This window comes from Galleria mellonella, unplaced genomic scaffold, assembly GCF_026898425.1.
Source record: "Galleria mellonella isolate WM207_F2 unplaced genomic scaffold, CSIRO_AGI_GalMel_v1 utg78, whole genome shotgun sequence".
NCBI classification, from domain to species: Eukaryota; Metazoa; Arthropoda; class Insecta; order Lepidoptera; family Pyralidae; genus Galleria; species Galleria mellonella.
This window is the reverse complement of record NW_026442151.1, coordinates 6,791,413-6,810,727: the sequence shown is the minus strand read 5'-3', so window position 1 is coordinate 6,810,727 and position 19,315 is coordinate 6,791,413. Positions and strand designations below refer to the sequence as shown.

Sequence of the window (19,315 nt, the reverse complement as noted above, 5' to 3'; positions counted from 1 at the left end):
AGTGGTCAATGTAAAGTTATGTTCGTTCATTCATAATTTTAAGACAATACTGTAGTGTACAGTACTGTACAGTATCAAATGGCAACGCATGGGGGGTATCATGGGCGAAACAGTATACTCTGTTATGTCCATGGTACTGCTCATGTCTACAGGCGACGGTTATCACTTTCCATCAGGTGGACCGTCAGCTTGTTTGCCATTCTAAGTTGTATAAAAAAAATACTGTAGTATTTGATACTTTAATAAAGTAAAGGACACTTGGGACTCTACAGTGATTATTTCTACAGTAGTTTGACAGAAAAACTAATAAAAGAACAAGTCCTGAAAAGAGTGAATGAGAAATGAACATTAATTTAAAACAATAGAGAATAGAAGAGGCAAAAAGCTGGGCCACCTTATACGATATGACGATTTTTTAAGAGCATAGTAGAAGGAAAGATTGAGAGCAAAAGAGGAAGAGGAAGACCGGGGAATAACTACATGGGACAGATAAAAGAAACACTAGGTGTCATGTCGTATAGGGAGGGCAAGGATGTGGCCTAGGATAGAGACGGCTGGAAGAAGATGCATGAATTAGTTACACCGACAAGAGGAAACTCTTAAATGAAAAGAAAGAGTGATTATTTACCATCAGACAGGCTGTTTGTTTGTTTACCACGTTTATGGTATATATATTTGAGTTTTAGTATTACATTTTGATAAACTAAAAAAATTTACAAGTGTTTTTGTTACAAAAATAGCTTCTCCCGTGCTTATTTCCCAAACTTTCAAAGAAATTTCAAAGTATTCCTTTGTTTTTGGCTGTATTTTGATTGTTTGGTCATTTAATTTTTTTTATATAAACTTGTAATAACCGGCATAAAAGTTTACTAAAAATGGTTTGGTACATTTTTAATACATTTAACCGCAGTTTACTTTTTGTGTTAGCTGTAAGCCAACTGACGTTAGTAATTTAAAGCAAGTGATTAGTGATTGAGATAGTGGAACGTGTCTACGTTTAGGCATGCGAGCATAATTAGTACTAGAACATTTGTAAGAGTTAAATCAATCAGGCAACAATAACTCCGTTCTTAAATATAAACAACCGTGTAAGAAAAAGTACGCTACCAAGTTAATTATTTGTGAGCTAATGTCGGTGGACTGATATGGCTCTCTCGAAGTAAACATTACAATTATAAACACGTACATAACGACTTTATATATATATATATATATATATATATATATATATATATATATATATATATATATATATATATATATATATATATATATATATATATATATATATATATATATATATATATATATATATATATATATATATATATATCAAAAAACTATCTACACCGATACAAAATAATTTTTTACCAATTTTTTTTTCTTTTACAAAAATCTAACGAGTACAATTGACTTTTAAACACACAAATGACATTAGACAATCATGCGCGTATACGTTGTGAGGCATCGATGTATAACTTCGTGTTATTATTTCTTTTTTTTTACCCATTTATTTTATTGCAATGTATTTATTAAGGTCATTTATAACTTTACAGAAGTATAGCAACACTGCAATTAGTATGGCCGCCAGGTAGCGGCTGTTTCAACATAATAATTATTGTGGTGAATTATTTATATTGTATGTTTAGTTAATTGATCAAATATATTAATTATGAATCATTTATATAAGTATGAATCTATATAATACAATTTTATTTTTGTTAATTTGGTCATACAGGGTAACGCTCTGGGTTCGTTACACGCGTCCGTGTAACCTAACTTTAGGCTGCAGTTGAAAATCAGTGTTTTGCTTTTAAGCTAAATTATCACTGAGCTGTAGCTTATTCGGATAATTGCGACACATATGGCGAAAACATATTTTTGTGATCTATCTTTTGTTTTGTATTAAAAAAAAAATAATTTGATTGTATCCATTTGTTAATTTACGTATGTCATACATGACTCAAAGTATTTTTCTATCTATGTATCAAATATTTTTGAATTTTTAATGTTTCTGGCTGATTATTTAAAATGTTCTCGGTCCGCTCGGTTGATCAAGCAATAATAATCTTATTAAGTTGTCACTGAAAATTTGGATTCTCATGAGCACAAATGTACTTGAAAAATTTCAAAGCAAAATATGAAATAGGTGTAGTTTTTAATGGTAAATTCTGTGCCTTTAGTGAGAAAGGGTTCAATTCAAAATGGCCACTTTTCAGGAGAGTTTTGGCTCTCCTATTTTAAATTTTTAAATTTTTAAAATTTTTAAAATTTTTAAATTAAAAACTATTTTAAATAAAGAAAAAAAATTCTGCTGCTTTTATTATTTGCTAATTGAACAAGTCAATGATTGCATTTATAGTAATTTTTTCTCCTCTTTCTTATGAAATTGTCGGTTTTTGTGTAAAACCTATAGTTTTAAAAATAATTCTATTATACCTAATCACGCTTAACAAAAATTTTAAAATTATCATGTGAAAATAGTTTTAAGTTGAATTAAAACTATTTTATTGAAGTATTGAAGAAAAACAATGTTGTGTATTTTACGCTATAAAAAATAATCGCTATTAAATGGTGTAAAAGGGTTCAAATCGAACTGATTCATTTTACACAAAAATAAATTCATATTTAAAGGGTGGTTCTAAGTATCTTGTCATTTTTGGCACTATTTTTTGTAAAATATTATAGTTTTATTTCTAATTATGACTTTTTTACCACAAATATTTTGTTAATTGTAGCCTTTTACATGTTTACTATCTCTATTGTTTTTAAAGATATCGTTACGATTCTTATACCATTCGAAAGAGAAAAATTTGCTTATTTAAAGTAGCCTAAAAAAGAAAAAGGCTATAACTTGAGTTATACCCGTTCTCACTAGAGGCACAGAATTTATATACGACATATTCCATGATTAACGTTATAGTTCGGTAGCAGAGCACTCTTTAAATAACCAATCAAAAACATTGAAAAATGTTCAAATGTTTTTGAAAATTGACAGGTAACTGCGACGTTGCTACACTTCGGTTGGCTAAAGTTATGAACGTACTTAAAGGTTAGAAAATTTAAAAATTTCAAAGACATAAATACAAAAATCCAGACATTTCATAAGTACCTGGCAATGAAGGAGTGAGTATGCCAAAACAATTTAGCTGTTATCACTATCCGTAACAGAACTAGTCATTCTTATAACTGGATTTTGCGCAGAATCGCTCGAGTCACACTCCACCATCAATATTTCGTCAGGACTTTCGTTCCTATCAGAATTACTTTCCGTGTAAGTGCCAGTTGGAGACTTATCTTCTATGACGGCTTTCAAATACGACTCGCGATCCATTATTGCTGTGTCTCTGGCTAAGGCAAGAACATCGAGCGACATCATACTTTTAGACTTCTCCGTTTTACTAATCGGGGGATTTGTGTGCTCAAAAATTACTTCGCGACTGATAGATTTGGTTCTTGACAAATTCGATTCTGTCTTCCAACTGTCGCTTGGAGGTTGCGTATATTTGTTCCCAGTGTTAGTGCTAGTCGATGGTGCACTGGAGTTTCTGGGCGAGCTTGCTGTGAACTTAGATCTCTTCTGTTGGTTGCTCTCCTTCATCATCAGCAGCTGGTCCAATTTGTTTATTGTCTCGTTAAGTTCCAAAGCCCACGCCTCGTCCGTTTCCACTTCTTTTCTATCAATAGGCTTTAGCGCCAGTTCCCTAACACGCAGTCTTAACTCTTGAAGACTAGACTCTTCGTCTTTCTCGTGTTCCTCTTTAGCATCTATTTCATCATGAATAGGATCTCTTTCGGCCCCTACTCCTGGTTCTCTGGGACCTACGGGTATACTGTCTTTTCCTGGAGGATATTCACCTCTTCTTCTGTGTATTTCTTCGGAGATCTCCTCTAAAGCTTTAAGAGATTTGGAGTAACGAAACTTTGCATCCGATATGAGTCGCTGCAACTTCTCTATCTTCTCGTTCTGTGTCTGCAGCTGCTCGTCACAGAGTTTCTTCTCCTCGAAGTATAAGCGGGATTTTATTATGTTACGCTTCAAACTCTCTTCTAGTTGGGCCACCTAGAATTAAAATGAGTGAAATCAGTTTAGTTATACTATCTAGATTTATAGTAAATTTGGATCTTACTTTTCTTTCCGCAGCAATATACGCCGCTGCCTTTTTCTGGTGTTCACGGCCGCTCTCCGCTTTCCTCTTTTCTGCATCCATGACCTGAACAATAAAATAAATAAGTAGATCAAATCACCTATTTAAAATAAAAATTTTCAAGCAATAATTATTTGCATTTAATCACAAATAACATCTTAAATCAAGTCTATAATAATTGATACAGTACTTCCGATTATCTCAAGGAGGAAAAATCTATGGATTTATTTTTTATACAATTAATTATTTTGTTAATTAATTAATTAAATTGCAACATGATGACGATATTTGCACGCTTAACGCAAAAATTACTGGATGAGTGTGTGATGAAATATGGTATGGTAATAGCTTAGTACTTGTGTGGGCATATAGGGGTTACTATGGTAAAATGTCTCAATCCCGTGAGAAAATACAACAAATCTTTGCGCAAACTACGTCGCAAAAACAGCTAGTAAATGAAGGGGTAACGTCTATAGGCCACGGTCAACAATTTCGACAGTGGGCTCACAACGATTTTCCATTAAAAGTTGCTTAAAAATAGTAAACGAAGGTCTCACCTTGATGATAGCATGATTAAGCACTTCCTGCCAGTTACTGTCGAATTGCCACTCGTCCTGCTTGCTAACAAAGCGCTGTTCTGCTAACGTCACAGTCTCCTTCGCTGCCGCGTGAAGTTCTGCAATTAATAATAGCAAGAATAAAATAAAAAAAACTGGCAACCCAGCGCGGAAATGCCGCAAGTGTCTTGGAGACCTTTATATTTAATGGATAATAATGGAATGGTAACCCCGCCTACGCTATCGGTATACGCTGGCGGGGCACCAGTGAGGGATGATAGGTGACGATGAAAGCAGGTCAGTTAGCCCATCGTGATGAATTGCACTAGAGTTAATCACGATGGTTTACAGGGGGAACCACGTAGAGGTCGACTTGATAGGGTACATTGCTAGCATGGAAACACAGCTGCTTCACGATTGAAACACGAATGATGTATTTATTTTACTGAACTAAGTGATATCTTGCGGAAATCCATATCACGGGTTATTTGATTTAAATTATTTGGTTTAATTTTGCTACCATTAGTATATGCGTGACTGCCAACACTCGAAGATTGACCACTACTGTTACTGCCAGAAAGTCCACAAACTTCCATATTAGTTATCAATCTCCGCCTGTTATTTTGTTCACGTACCTTTTGCGACACGTGTTTCGTAAAAGATTGCCATAAAGAACGGTTCTAAGCCATCTGCATTCATGAGTTTGACATCATCATCATTATAATCATATTTGCCGTCATCCGTCCACTGCTGGACATAGGCTTTCCGCATATATTGCCATAAGGAACGGACTTGAGCCACCTGCATTTTGTAGGCCATTTTGTATTGCTATAGCACACTCACAAACGAAAATTGTATTTAGCTTTGTGTATTTTTTTTTTTAATCATTTACGTTATCTCGCTCTTTTTTTGTATACGAGGTTTGTCCGGAAAGTACGTATAAAAGTTTTTTAAAAATTTTATTTTACAATTATTCAGGTAAATCAATTTTATCCCCTTCAAAGTACTCCCCCTGTGACATAATGCACTTGTGCCAACGCCGTTTCCACTGTGAGAAGGCTCCTTGAAAGTCCTCTGGTTGTAGGTTTCTCAGCTGCCCCGTCGTAGCTTTTTTTATCTCATTTATGTCCCCCAAATGCCGCCCCCGAAGTACCAATTTGGTTTTTGGGAACAAGAAGAAGTCACACGGGGCCAAATCCGGCGAATAGGGGGGGTGTTCGGTCACCGTAATGGAATTTTTACTCAAAAACTCACGGACAACAAGAGAGGTGTGGGCAGGGGCATTGTCGTGGTGAAGAATCCAACGCCCCTCTCGCGCCAATTCTGGACCGTGCCACACGAGCTTTGAGGCGTCTGAGCACATCGACGTAGAATTTTCCATCAACTGTCTGGCCTGGAGGGACGAATTCTTGATGGACAATCCCCCGAACATCGAAAAAAACAATCAACATTGTCTCGGCCCTCTCTGAATCTTTTTAGCCACTTGTGGACGGTTGGTTCCTTCACAGCATCATCCCCATAAACTGTTCTGAGATCGGCAAAAATTTCACGGCCATTCTTGCCGAGTTTCGAGAGAAACTTGATTACGACGCGCTGCTCTTCAACGGAAGCGGGCTCCATGCCGACGGGGTTTCGTTAAGAGGTAACTTCACAGATGGCGTGACAAGCCAGTTCGCACCGCACGGCGGTCAGACCAGAACTGAAGCATTGTTAGGGACATAAGGAAGGGGTCCTGCGCTTACCTGGCCTCCCCACTCCTCTTTCTCGCATTCCAGAACACTTTTATACGAACTTTCCGGACAGACCTCGTATGTATGTTGTAATTTGTGTGCTGTAAGTAATGCAAATACATTATCTATCTATCTATCTGCATCCACTGATTCCCTGCAAAGCATTTGAGTTCGTCACTCTATCTAGTGTGAACGCGTCCTACACTGCGTTTGCCTGTACGCGGTTACTACTCAAGAACAAGAAGTTCTTCCCATCGGTCGTCGGTATTTCGAGCTATGTGACCAGCCCACTGCCACTTCAGCTTGCTTATCCTTCGGACTATGTCGGTTATTTTGGTTCTTTTGCGGATATCCTCGTTTCGGATTCTATCACACAAAGAGACTCCGAGCATAACCCTCTCCATAGCGGGGGGAAAAGAATTGTTAGTAATGGAGTTTAACAGCCCCATTGCTAGCAATATGCTTTATTAGGTCGACCTCCACGTGGTTCCCCCTGGAAACCATCGTGAACAATTCTTGTTGAATTCGTCACGATGGGCTAACTGACCTACTTCATCCTCACCTATCATCCTTCACTGGTGCCCCGCCGGTGTATACCGATAGCGCGGGAGGGGTTACCATTCCATTATCATCCATTAAAAAAAAAGCCCTCTCCATAGCCCGCAGAGTTTAACACAATAAACATTAATATAGCCATCTGCTAAACTGGACTTCCTGCTTTATATAAATTTTTACACAACGCTATTCAAATGACAAATTAATCAGTGCCAAGGTTGTGTTCCACACGGGCCACATGTCGAGTTATCTAATCAGCCATTGCTGTCAGTTCAACTCGTCTCACTATTTGTTCGGCAAACAATCGTTTCAGTGTTTGCACACTAGCGCAATGCGCACGCGCAGTGTTTCGCGTAAACATGTACCTACATTCTTGTTCCGCAAAAACATCGACTTTAACATGTGACACAATGAATATGGGATGAAAATGTTTAATCCTATTAATATTATAAATGCGAAAGATTTTTTTTTATGGGTTTAAATGGTATGGTAACATCGCCTGCGCTAACGGGATACGCTGGCGGAGCACCAGTGAAGGGTGATAGATGAGAATGAAAACAGGCCAGTTAGCCCATCATGATGAATTCATCAGGAATTAACCATGATAGTTTCCAGGGAGAACTGCGAGGAGGTCGACCTGGTTGGGTATATTGCTAGCAATAGGATTCTCAGTCTCCGTTACTAACAATCCCTTTCCCCCAAAATGCGAAAGTTTGTAAGGTGGATGGATGAATGTTTGTTACTCTTTCACGTAAAACTATTGAGCGCATTTGATTAAATTTTTGTACACGGCTGGGTTACATCCTTAGATTATATAGATCGAGTCTAAAAACTTTCTATATGATTACGCACACTATACGTATCTTGACGTATTTATATTTCTTTATATAATAAATAAAATGAGTTTTTGTGCTTTAAAAAGATGCAGTATTTAAAAGACAAAATAGATATAAAAGTTATAAAGGAATCACTCATAACTATTTATCACGCAAAATTGTATGAAAAAGTTGATCCGCTTTTCTCGAAGCATTTGTATGGAGACAGTATATTTATATAATTTAAGGTTACGTCCTAACTTAAATTATAAGATACTTTATAAAATCGACTATAACGAACGCACACAATCTGATTTGATCTATATTTCTTTCTTTTTTTTTTATTATTTTTTTTCAGTGGTATTTCGCGGCTCACTTTTGGCCACAACAGAATATCAGTGTTTTACTCTTTTTAGGGCAAAGCAAAAAGCTGAGTTGTGGCCATTTTGTATTACTGTGGCACAAGTATGAAGAAAAAAAAATTGTTACTAATTCTATGCATTCTGATTTTGTTTTTGTTTTTTTTTTTAATTATTTGTACGTGTATCTTTTTTTATCGTTGTTCCTTTGCATTTGTGTCTTTTGCTGTTTGTGTGCTGTAAGTAATGCAAATAAATTATCTATCTATCTATCTATCTATGTACTTGTCTGTAAAAGTGTAACCAAACATTCGTATAACATTGGCATATGACAAAGTAAGACCGTTTTAGTGCTTTTTTCTTTTTGTATTAATTAATTTTTACTGTTATATGTATTGTTGTTTTTTAAATTATTATTTCTTTTTTTCTTTCTTTTCATTCTAACAAACTTTCGCATTTATGATATAATATTAACAGGATAATACTTATAAGAAATTTTGAATCTGTCTTTGAGTTACTAGTAGAAAAAAAATTTAAAGGTTGACTGGTAAAGAACACCGTCCGGTGTTAAGTCCGCCAAATGTATATACTATTTTACTGTGTATTAAAGTTTAAATTAATAAATAAATTGTTCTTTTTACTTGCTTCAATTTTGTATCGATTTCTATTATTCTCTTTGCAATTGTTAGGACTCACTTCTCTTTAATCTATACTAATTATGTAGTTTCTTGTGAAACAAATCTCAAAATATTGTTGTTATGCAATGATTATACGATGTTGGAGCGCCGACGACTATAACAAGCGGCGATCCGCTCGATAAGTGACTTCCTGCGTGTGCGCACCCGCCCCGTAAATATTTTAACGCTCGTAGTAAAAATAGTCTCTCTTTTTATTTAAGAGTTTCCTCTTGTCGGTGCAACTAATTCATGCATCTTCTTCCAGCCGTCTCTATCTCAGGCCATATCTTTGACCTCTCTATACGACATGACACCTAGTGTTTCTTTTATCTGTCCCATGTAGTTATTCCTTCTACTATGCTCTTTAAAAAATCGTCATGTCGTTTTATATATATATAAAGATTTTAAAGTCACACTTCTCCTACCCAAATGTTATTCATAGTTTATCCTTAGTAATGGTAAAAATGTGAAAGTGAGTTTGTTTGGTACCTTATACTCCCTGTTCAATTCAATCAAAAATATTGTAATACAAAACTACTTCATAATTGTAAAACACTTTTTTTTGTTTTTCTTTTGTTTCATTAAAATGTTTTTTTTTTTGTCTTTCTTATTACATCACAATACATGCACATCTTTGCTGGTTTTGTTAAGGGTAAATTTGGCAGAAACTTTGAACCAGAATAAAATTAGATAAAAATAAAAATATAGACGTGCATGTCATCATCATCAACATTTCAGCCATTACCCGTCCACTGCTGGACATAAGCCTCCCTCATAGACTGCCATAAGGAACTGTCCTGAGCCATTTGCATCCACTAACTCTCTGCAATGCAATTGAGATCGTGTGGGGGAGTTTTCCTACACTACGTTTGGCCGTACGCGGTCGCCACTTAAGAACCTTTCTTCTCCATCGGTTGTCGGTTCTTCGAGCTATTTGACCAGCCCATTGCCACTTCAGCTTGCTTAACCTTCGAGTAAGGGGGGAAAGGGATTGTTAGTAATGGAGACTGAGAATCCCATTGCTAGCAATGGGATTCTCAGTCTGATCATCTGATGAATTCATCATGATGGACTAACTGGCGTGTTTTCATTCGCATCTATCACCCTTCACTGGTGCTCCGCCAGCGTATCCCGTTAGCGCAGGTGGGGTTACCGTACTATTTTCACCCATAACAAAAAAACCTTCGGATTATGTCGGTTACTTTGGTTCTTTTGCGGATATTCTCGTTTCATCATAATATAATGACATATATATACCAGATATTGACAGAATGAGGGGAATATTGAATAAATATAGATGAAGAATATATAGCAGAAGCAATGCACAATATTAGTATATATAAAGTGGTGTTCGCTGCGTATCTTGAAACAAATTACAATTTTATTATTTAACGCCCGCCAACGGACGAATTAGGTCATAAACAGAGGCACACACTAAAATTAGGGTTGTCACAGTTACGTGTCGTTTTATAAATTTAATAAATATCCAAAATAATTCGGTAAATATGGAAACTGTAAGAGGTTGATTTGTCATCTATATGTTTGAGATTAATAGATTGCGATACAGTTTTTGTTTTAATGGATGATAATGGAATGGTAACCTCGCCTGCGCTAAAGGTGTAGACTGGCAGAGTACCAGTGAGGGACGATAGGTGAGAATGAAAAGCCAGATCAGTTAGCCCATCGCCCATGAATATACTTAGAATTCAGCACGATGGTTTCTGGGGGGGACCACGTGGAGGTCGACCTGACAGGGCACATTGCTACCAATGGGGCTGATAGTCCGCATTCCTACCAATTCTGTTCTCATAACTGCGATACGGTTTGACAAATCAAAATGAAAGTGGGCGCGTATTATATATATTTACCAGAGGGAGACTTTGTACAAAAGTCGATTGCTTAGGTACCTCTGTCCCCGTTCGTTTCGTTCCAACCGTAAAGCAGTTGTGTTTGAATGGCTGCGTTTCGGATTGAAGAGTGCGATATGGCGTGAATTTACTGGGTACAGAAGAATAACACCCGAGTCCTCAGGAATGGCAATACATGAGGGGTATCGTAGACGAAATAGTATACTCTGTTATATCCATGGTATTGCTCATGTCTATAGGCGACCGTTATTTCTTTCCATCAGGTGGGCCGCTTGCTCGCCATTCTAAGTCGCATAAAAAATTTAAACCTTTCAATTTTCTCTTAGACATCAAATCTAAATAAGAATAAGCCGACACAACTGGGCAGTACAAAGAAATCTTAGTTTCGTGTTTTGACAACCCTAATCCAAATAAACAGAATATCTTAGTGCAGACATTCTGCGTCTATTACGAGTAGTTCGTAAAGCAATAACCATATTAATACTGCGTAGAATGCGCTATCAATGCAGCTCGTTGTGTTCAAAGATTGCCTTATACAGAGTTCTCTTTCATACAGTTATGCAATATTTAGCAGTTCTCTTAATTCACCTTGACTACACAATAGTCAGTTAGTCATATTTTCAATTATTATAAAATATCGCCGTATAGTTCCCGATATAGAATAGGCTACCCCTTCCTTTCCCGTGGGTGTGGGTGGGTGTAAGAGGCCACTAAGGGAGGGCGAGAGTTGGACAGCAGCGTTCCTTTTAAAACATCTCCAAACCCTAACTGCGGTTGCCAATACGCCTGCCAAATGTGGCAACTATTTTTTTTTATGCAACATACAATGGAAAATAAGCTGACGACCCACCTGATGAAAAGTGGTAACGGTCGCCTATAGACATGAGCAGTACCGTGGACATAACAGAGTAAACTGTTTCGCCCGGGATACCTTCCATGCGTTGCCATTCCTGAGGATTCAGGTGTTATTCTTGTGTGATGGATGGAATTCATCAGGAATTAACCATGATAGTTTCCAAGGGGAACCGCGAGGACCGTCGACATGGTTGGGTATATTGCTAGAAATGGGATTCTCAGTCTCTATTACTAACAATCCCTTTGCGCCCATCGTATAATAGTTAATCCATTATTCATTAGTACTTCTTGAGTGTACACAGTATAACAAAGGACAGTATAAAATGAGAAGTTAACCTTCAGAACGAGAAACCGTTCAACATATTATATATCATACGTATTATATAAGATAATTTTACACTTGTTTATTAAGTAGTAAACAATTATGGAATAAATGCATTTGGCGTTCCATTGTTTCTGCCTACCCTAATGGGAGACAGGCGTGACAGATATGTATGTATGTATTGCAGTTATAAACACCTTTCCATGTTAAAAAGAGATTTTAAATGTTAAAAAGAAATTTAAAGTACCTGGGCGTCTACCATGAAATGAAATTCGGAATTTTGGACTCAATTTTGTGTTTTTGTTACGTACCGAAATCGGCCCAGTAAATGGCGTTTAACATTTCGTTCGTCATAAATCCTACCATGAAAGTCCAAAAGAACGACATTTTACCATCGTTAATATCTTTAAACGGTTAATAGTTAGATAGATAGATAATTTATTTGCTTTACTTACAGTACACAAATTATAACATATATAAAAAGCGAGATAACTTAAATGATTAAAAAAAATACATAGAGCCAAGTACAATTTTTCTTTTGTGCGTGTGCCATAACAATACAAAATGGCCACAACTCAGTTTATTGCTTCGCCCTCAAAAGAGCAAAGCACTGATATTCTGTTGCGGCCAAAGTGAATAGGGTAACAATAAAACAATACTACCAGATTATATATACAGTAAACAGACAGATATGACAGTTCATCTAGCAAACAAATGGAACATAGAGGTAACTTGATGGAATGTCTAACTTTTGCCTGTCAATTAAGATTTTTTTTAAATTAATTTTGAAACTGTATTTGGTATCATGTAATTTTAACATCAAATTTCTGTTACGTTCGGTACCGAAATTTCGGAAAATATTTCATGGTAGATTTTATCCTCACCTATCATCTCTCACTAGTGCCCCGCCATAGTACACTGATAGTTGGGGGGAAAGGGATTGTTAGTAATGGAGACTGAGAATTCCATTGCTAGCAATATACCCAACCAGGTCGACCTCCTCGCGGTTCCCCCTGGAAACTATCATGGTTAATTCCTGATGAATTCATCATGATGGGCTAACTGGCCTATTTTCATTTTCATCTATCACCCTTCACTGGTGCTCCACCAGCGTATCCCGTTAGCGTAGGCGGGGCTACCATACCATTTTCACCCATTAAAAAAATACTGTGCGGTAAACATGACGGACGATTGACCGTGACCGATGACCTTCAGGGCCAAGTGCGGGTGGAAACATCTCTCATGGCGCCCCACAGGAAGCATTTATCGGCAGCGTGATAAGACTGTCGGCTGATAACGGACTCTACAGCGTTCCGGTAATTTGGCAATTATTTGTAAGAACTATTGTTTTTAATCATTGATCCAAAGGTTTGAAGCCTTTGTCTGTATGTACCGTTATACCTCTTAAACGGTCATTATCGTGACGGAAAGTAGTAACGAGTGACCATCGCATAAAGGAATAACAAGGACAAAAGAACACAACCACTATATGCGTTGCCATTCTTGAAGACAAAAGTTTTTGCTTTTATATCCACTAATTTCGTTGCCATATCGCATTCATACAAACCTAAAGATAAACATGCAAGCAATGCTGTTAGACGGCAGGAATATGAGTGAGACAGATGTACTAATTGTATTGTATAAGCCGTTAACAGTTGAACGCAGGGGGAAAGGGATTGTTAGTAATAGAGACTGAGAATCCCATTGCTAGCAATATACCCAACAAGGTCGACCTCCTCGCGGTTCTCCCTGGAAACTATCATGATTAATTCCTGTTGAATTCATCACGATGGGCTAACTGGCCTGTTTTCATTCTCATCTATCACCCTTCACTGGTGCTCCACCAGCGTATCCCGTTAGCGCAGGCGGGGTTACCATACCATTTTCACCCATCAAAAAAAAAAAACAGTTGAACACAGGCCTCCCCCTATTGGGGGGTTTTGCCAGCTGTTGCCAAGCTGGCAGGCGGATTGGCAACCGCAGTTAACCTTTGGTGATGTTTTACGAGGGACTCCACTGCCCATTCCGTGCCTTGCTTGCAATATGACTGTAATGCATACGGCCAAAACCGCGGGATACAGCCAGTTCATTATAAATGTAGGGGAATGAAGCTCATACAATTTAAATACCATAAATTATAATACATTTAGAGATACAGATTAGATAGATAGCCGTGTGTGATTTCCTTTCGATCCTCACCTATCATCCCTCGCTGGTGCCCCGTCAGTGTATACGGTTACCATTTCATTATTAAAGCTCTTAAAATTTTAAAAGAATTCTCTGATGATGTTCTCTGTTTTTCTTTATATCCTGTATTTGGGAACAATTTAATTCGATGTTCTTTTAATTCACCTTAACCCCACTCATTGAATATTATATATATATTCTTTATTGCACTTGTAAGTTACATATAAAATAATGTATTTATAAATGTTGTGAGCAAGGGTGGACTTATCTCTGACAGAGATCTCTTCCAGTCAACCCAATACAGTGAGAAAGCATGTCGTTAGCGGGCAGCTGAAGTGCTTCAACTATTAATACATAAACAAATATACAGTTAAATAAAATATTAAATTATATAATAAAATATTACATAAATACATACACAATAAATACATATAATACCTACCTACTTACATAATAAATGTTAAAATAAATGAATATACTACTTACATTAGAAATTTAGTTTAATGATTTTAAAATTTGACAGTTCAATTAGTAAAAACTAAAAAAAAATCTCCTTAATTAATTCACTTACCGCTGGCTCTCTGGAACTGAACTGCCGCCTTCTGGCACTCGGACCTGGCTGTAGCCGCCACACCGACTGCGTCGTAGTAAGGCCTCGATTTGTCAACACATGTGCCCATCCGCTTGGTGAGAGCTTGTAAACGGCGGGAAGTCTCGTTCAAAAGCAAATGGAATGTTTTCATCGACTCCTGGAATGGGGAATTGATATTTTACATAATCTTAGCACCACCTGAGTCCTCAGGGATGACAACGCATGGGGGGTATCATGGGCGAAACAGTATACTCTGTTGTTTATGGTACTACACATATCTATAGGCGACGGTTATAACTTTCCATCAGATGAGCCGTCAGCTTGTTTGCCATTCTAAGTTGTATAAAAAGAAAAAGCATAAAAACAAATTTCTTTTACCTTCAAATTGAGTGGGAGAGGATGCCATTTAACATTAAGTTCACATTTTGTGTAAAAGATTTTGTGCCATAAAAAAAAAACCAAGAATTTCAATCAGTAATATACCCTGTCTTTTTTATGGGTGATAATAGAATAGTGGTAACCCCACACGCGTCATCGGTATACACCGATGGCGCGTATATATATATATATATATATATATATATATATATATATATATATATATATATATATATATATATATATATGATTACATTACAATCAAAACTCTTGCAAGGGTTAGGTATAGAATCGTGTGTACATTCATATTGCAGTTCGTATAGATAAGAGGCAAGGTGCGTCAGTCCATAAGTGATATTAACCCGAGGTCGGCGCGGCCGCAGCGCGATTAGGTCAATAAATTGTACGACCTAGTGCGTTCACAAACATATTTTTATAATGTCACTACTGACGTACTATGTTTTTTTATGAATATCCGATTATATTATAAATAGCTGTGTGGTTTCGACATAGAATGGGCCACCACTTCTTATCCCGTGCATGTCGTAAGTCGTAAGAGGCGACTAAGGGAACTTAATGATGACTTAACGGCGAGTGTCCCTCTTAAAAAATCTCCAAAAGCCTAACTGCGGTTACCATCTCTTTTGCCAAAATCCCCCTTATGGAGGAGGCCTAAGTTCAGCAGTGGAGAAATAATAGCTGATATGCTAAAACTATACGACGGTAGTCGCTTTCCATCAGTTGGACTGTCTGCTCGACTGTTTACCTTCTTAATAATAAAAAACCTAATAACGTAATATTAATGATATCTGTAGTCGATTAGGTTACATTTAATTCCTCAAAATTGTTCTATTTTTTTTCCATACTGATTTCCATAAGAATATTTTATCAAAATTGATTCATCAATTTAGCTGTGTTCTGCGACTTTGCTCGCGTGAATCAGTATATAATGTATTCCATGTATTAAGTTAGGATATAGCCTATCCATGTATTAAATTTTATTTAAATACATTAAGTGCTTTTAAAAAAAAAATAGCTTTCCCCATACTGTCTTAGATGGACGCGCCATATTAGTACTGTAAGGTCAATTTTTTTCTCATTTATCAAGCCAATTTTCTATGCGAAAAAACCAGAGATCTAATAAATATAGAAAAAAGTGTTGCTATAACAAATTTCACACCGACAAATTGATGTACATAATCCGATGTTCAAGAATCGCGTAGATTATTCAAAACAGTTTTTTCATCTTATCCCAGACGAGATGCGAGGTATTACTTACGCGGTGAAATCACATTTTTCTTTACAGATGAGTAATGCCTATGGCGCGATGAGTTAGATACATCGTTATTTTTTTTTGCTTGTAAATATACAATGTATCCAAAAATTTTTTTATACCACAAAGAGGGTATGATGGTCTGATGGTAAACAGTAACAGGCGAAACAGTGTACTCTATTATGTCCATATATATTGTACATTACATGTCAATAGGCGACGGTTACCACTTTCCATCAGGTAGGCCATCAGTTCTAAGTTGCATAAAAAAATTATTATAAGGACAAAATTCTTACTTTTTAATCTTTCTAATGATTGCAGTTCAATTCCTGTATTGTACAAACATTTCTATTCATTTATTACACATATATTTGTATTGCTCTGGGCGTCTTCTATCTACTATAACACTAGTTTATACCCGTGACTTTGTCCACGTGACCTGTTAATTATTGAACTGTTAATTGATCGGGACAGAAAAATAGCCAAGTCCCTATCTCATAGTACGTGCGTCCTGTGACGCCCATTCAGCTGTTCAAATTTAAACCTTCTTTGCATAATGGTGGAAATTTCCATCATAACATTGAATGCCCAAAAATTATTTAAAAGAACAAATTCACTTTAAGTTAATCGTGCCTGGATACCTTTTTAATGTATATTGCAGAAAAAAAACATAGCTGTCAAATTTATTTTTTTAACCATTTTTCCTTTAATTTTGAACATGAATTATATCATCTTGATTTATTTTTATTTCACCAATAACAAAAAATCATGCAAAGAAGGGTTAAACTTGTTTACCATTCTAGGTTGTATAAAAAAATAAAGTAACAATGTAAAATGGAGAACACATCTGCTTCCCTATTAGACCTAATGCCAGTACGTGGTAATCTGAAACCGACTTGATAACTAGTTTGAATGTACGTACGTACTCGTCACTTGTCGCTAATACGTGTAATAAATAAAATAAACCGTGCGAAGTCACGTTACGGTTTTGAACCGGTGTTGGACTGGATTTCTAAGATTTCTTTCATCTTGTTTGCAGTGGGCAACTAAGCTAACGTAAGCTGGGTAGCTAAGTACGAGAATAGCGCTGTATGACAAATTGTTATAGCACTGTTTTCAACTTGGTTTTTATGATTTATTCATTTTATTCTTTATTGACCATATTGCAAAAAATATTTGGTACAAAAGGCGGACTTAATGCTGTATAGGATTTTGTACCAGTCAACTTTTGGTAAAAGAGAAACATCTAGAAAAATATTGATAATATGGAAATTGGGATATGGGAAATAATATAGTATTGCCGTTTTCATCCCTAGGATGTTGTAACACAATAAATGTATTAATGTAAGAGATGGAAACTTAAACTATAACCCTATATTAGGCCGCCTGGCCAACACGGAAATCTGGGGGGAAAAGGATTGTTAGCAATGGAGTTTTAAAGCCCCATTGCTAGCAATATACCCTATTAGGTCGACCTCTACGTGGTTCTCCCTGGAAACCATCGTGAACAATTCGTCACGATGGGCTAACTGACCTGCTTCATCCTTACATATCATCCTTCACTGGTGTCCCGCCGGTGTATACCAACAGCGCGGATGGGATTACCATTCCATTATCACTCATAAAAAAAAAACACGGATATCTATTTTCGCTTCATCCTCACTGGTGCCCACCATTGTAAACCGATAACGCAGGAGGAGTCACCATTCCATTTATATCCATTAAAAAAAAAAGATTCTAACATTGACACGTGGACTTCTGTATTGCAAAATATTTTCTTTAACTAGGTATTATCTTACGGAAGTCCATATCACTGGTTATTTGATAAGAATTATTTCGTTTAATTCCGCTACCATTAGTATGTGTGTGACTGCCAACACTCTAAGATTGACCACCACTATTACTACCAGAAGTTCCACAACCTTCCATATTAGCATTCAGACAAATCGTCATAGTCATAGAATACCGACGGATCTTTATATGTAATATTTATCAGTACCGTCAGTATTCTACGTCTATGACGAAATATTTCCACAAAAAGCCGTTACATTTACTTAGATACACCGTAAATGTTCAGGTTTGTGCCCACGGCCAGAGTCGTATGTCATTATTGTAGGACCATTGTTATGTATAATGCAAATAAAGATGCGACATCTAAGCCTTGTTTGCGTTTCAAAAGGTATGCCCTGTATAAAATATGTGAGTACACAGTATACGAGTACATTGTAGAACTGACACGGCTGAGATAATACTGTGTTCCTTTTGTTATTACAACGAGACGACATATTTCTGGTGAATACAATATATGTTCACGACTGCAATCGCAGATGGGGTACTCATTGATTGTTGCCGTTGTTGTCGACTCCAATTTATAAACAGGAAAGGGAGGGGTGGACCATTTTATGCCGGGACCACACGGTGATGGTGATAAGTAGGTTTTTTTTAACGAGTGATAATGGAATGGTAACCCTACCTGCGCTATCGGTATACACCAGCGGGGCACCAGTGAAGGATGATAGGTGAGGATTAAGTAGGTCAGTTAGCCCATCGTGACGAATTCAACAAGAATTGTTCACGATGGATTCCAGGGGCATATTAGGAGAAAGGAATTGTTATCAATGGAGTTTGAAAGCCCCGTTGTTAGTTTCTTGAGTTGGAATGAGTCAGCCGGCGATAGCATCGCCGGGTGACTCATTCTATCTCACGGACTAGCTAGCGATGTCGATTCCATCCACGAATTCGCTTGCCACTTGTCTAGAGGTCCAGGTCCGTAGCTGGGCAGTAATTTGGCTATCTAAATCTATCTACATTACGCCTGATTGAGTTTGTATAAGTTTATATAGGCATAAAATTTCTGATTTAAATAAAAATAAATTATATTGCTAGTCAGCAATAATATAAATATATATATATATATATTTATATTCTTTATTGCACTACAACATACAGTAATAACAATGTTAGCAAAGGCGGACTTATCTCTAAAAGAGATTTCTTCC

General features: G+C 36.7%; 1 protein-coding gene across 2 annotated transcripts in view; it reads right to left on the bottom strand.

Annotated features, from left to right (window-relative positions):
- Positions 1–1,340: 1,340 nt before the first annotated feature.
- LOC113517491 (SH3 domain-binding protein 5 homolog) overlaps positions 1,341–19,315 on the bottom strand; it is a 30,946-nt gene continuing 12,971 nt past the window's right edge. For both annotated transcript variants that reach the window (XM_052901517.1, XM_052901516.1), the window contains 4 exons: positions 14,645–14,822; positions 4,706–4,824; positions 4,131–4,214; positions 1,341–4,063 (listed from right to left, as the gene is read on the bottom strand). In XM_052901517.1, the coding sequence (XP_052757477.1) occupies positions 3,146–4,063; positions 4,131–4,214; positions 4,706–4,824; positions 14,645–14,822 (1,299 nt within the window). In that variant the 3' untranslated portion in view covers positions 1,341–3,145. The remainder of the gene's footprint in view (positions 4,064–4,130; positions 4,215–4,705; positions 4,825–14,644; positions 14,823–19,315) is intronic.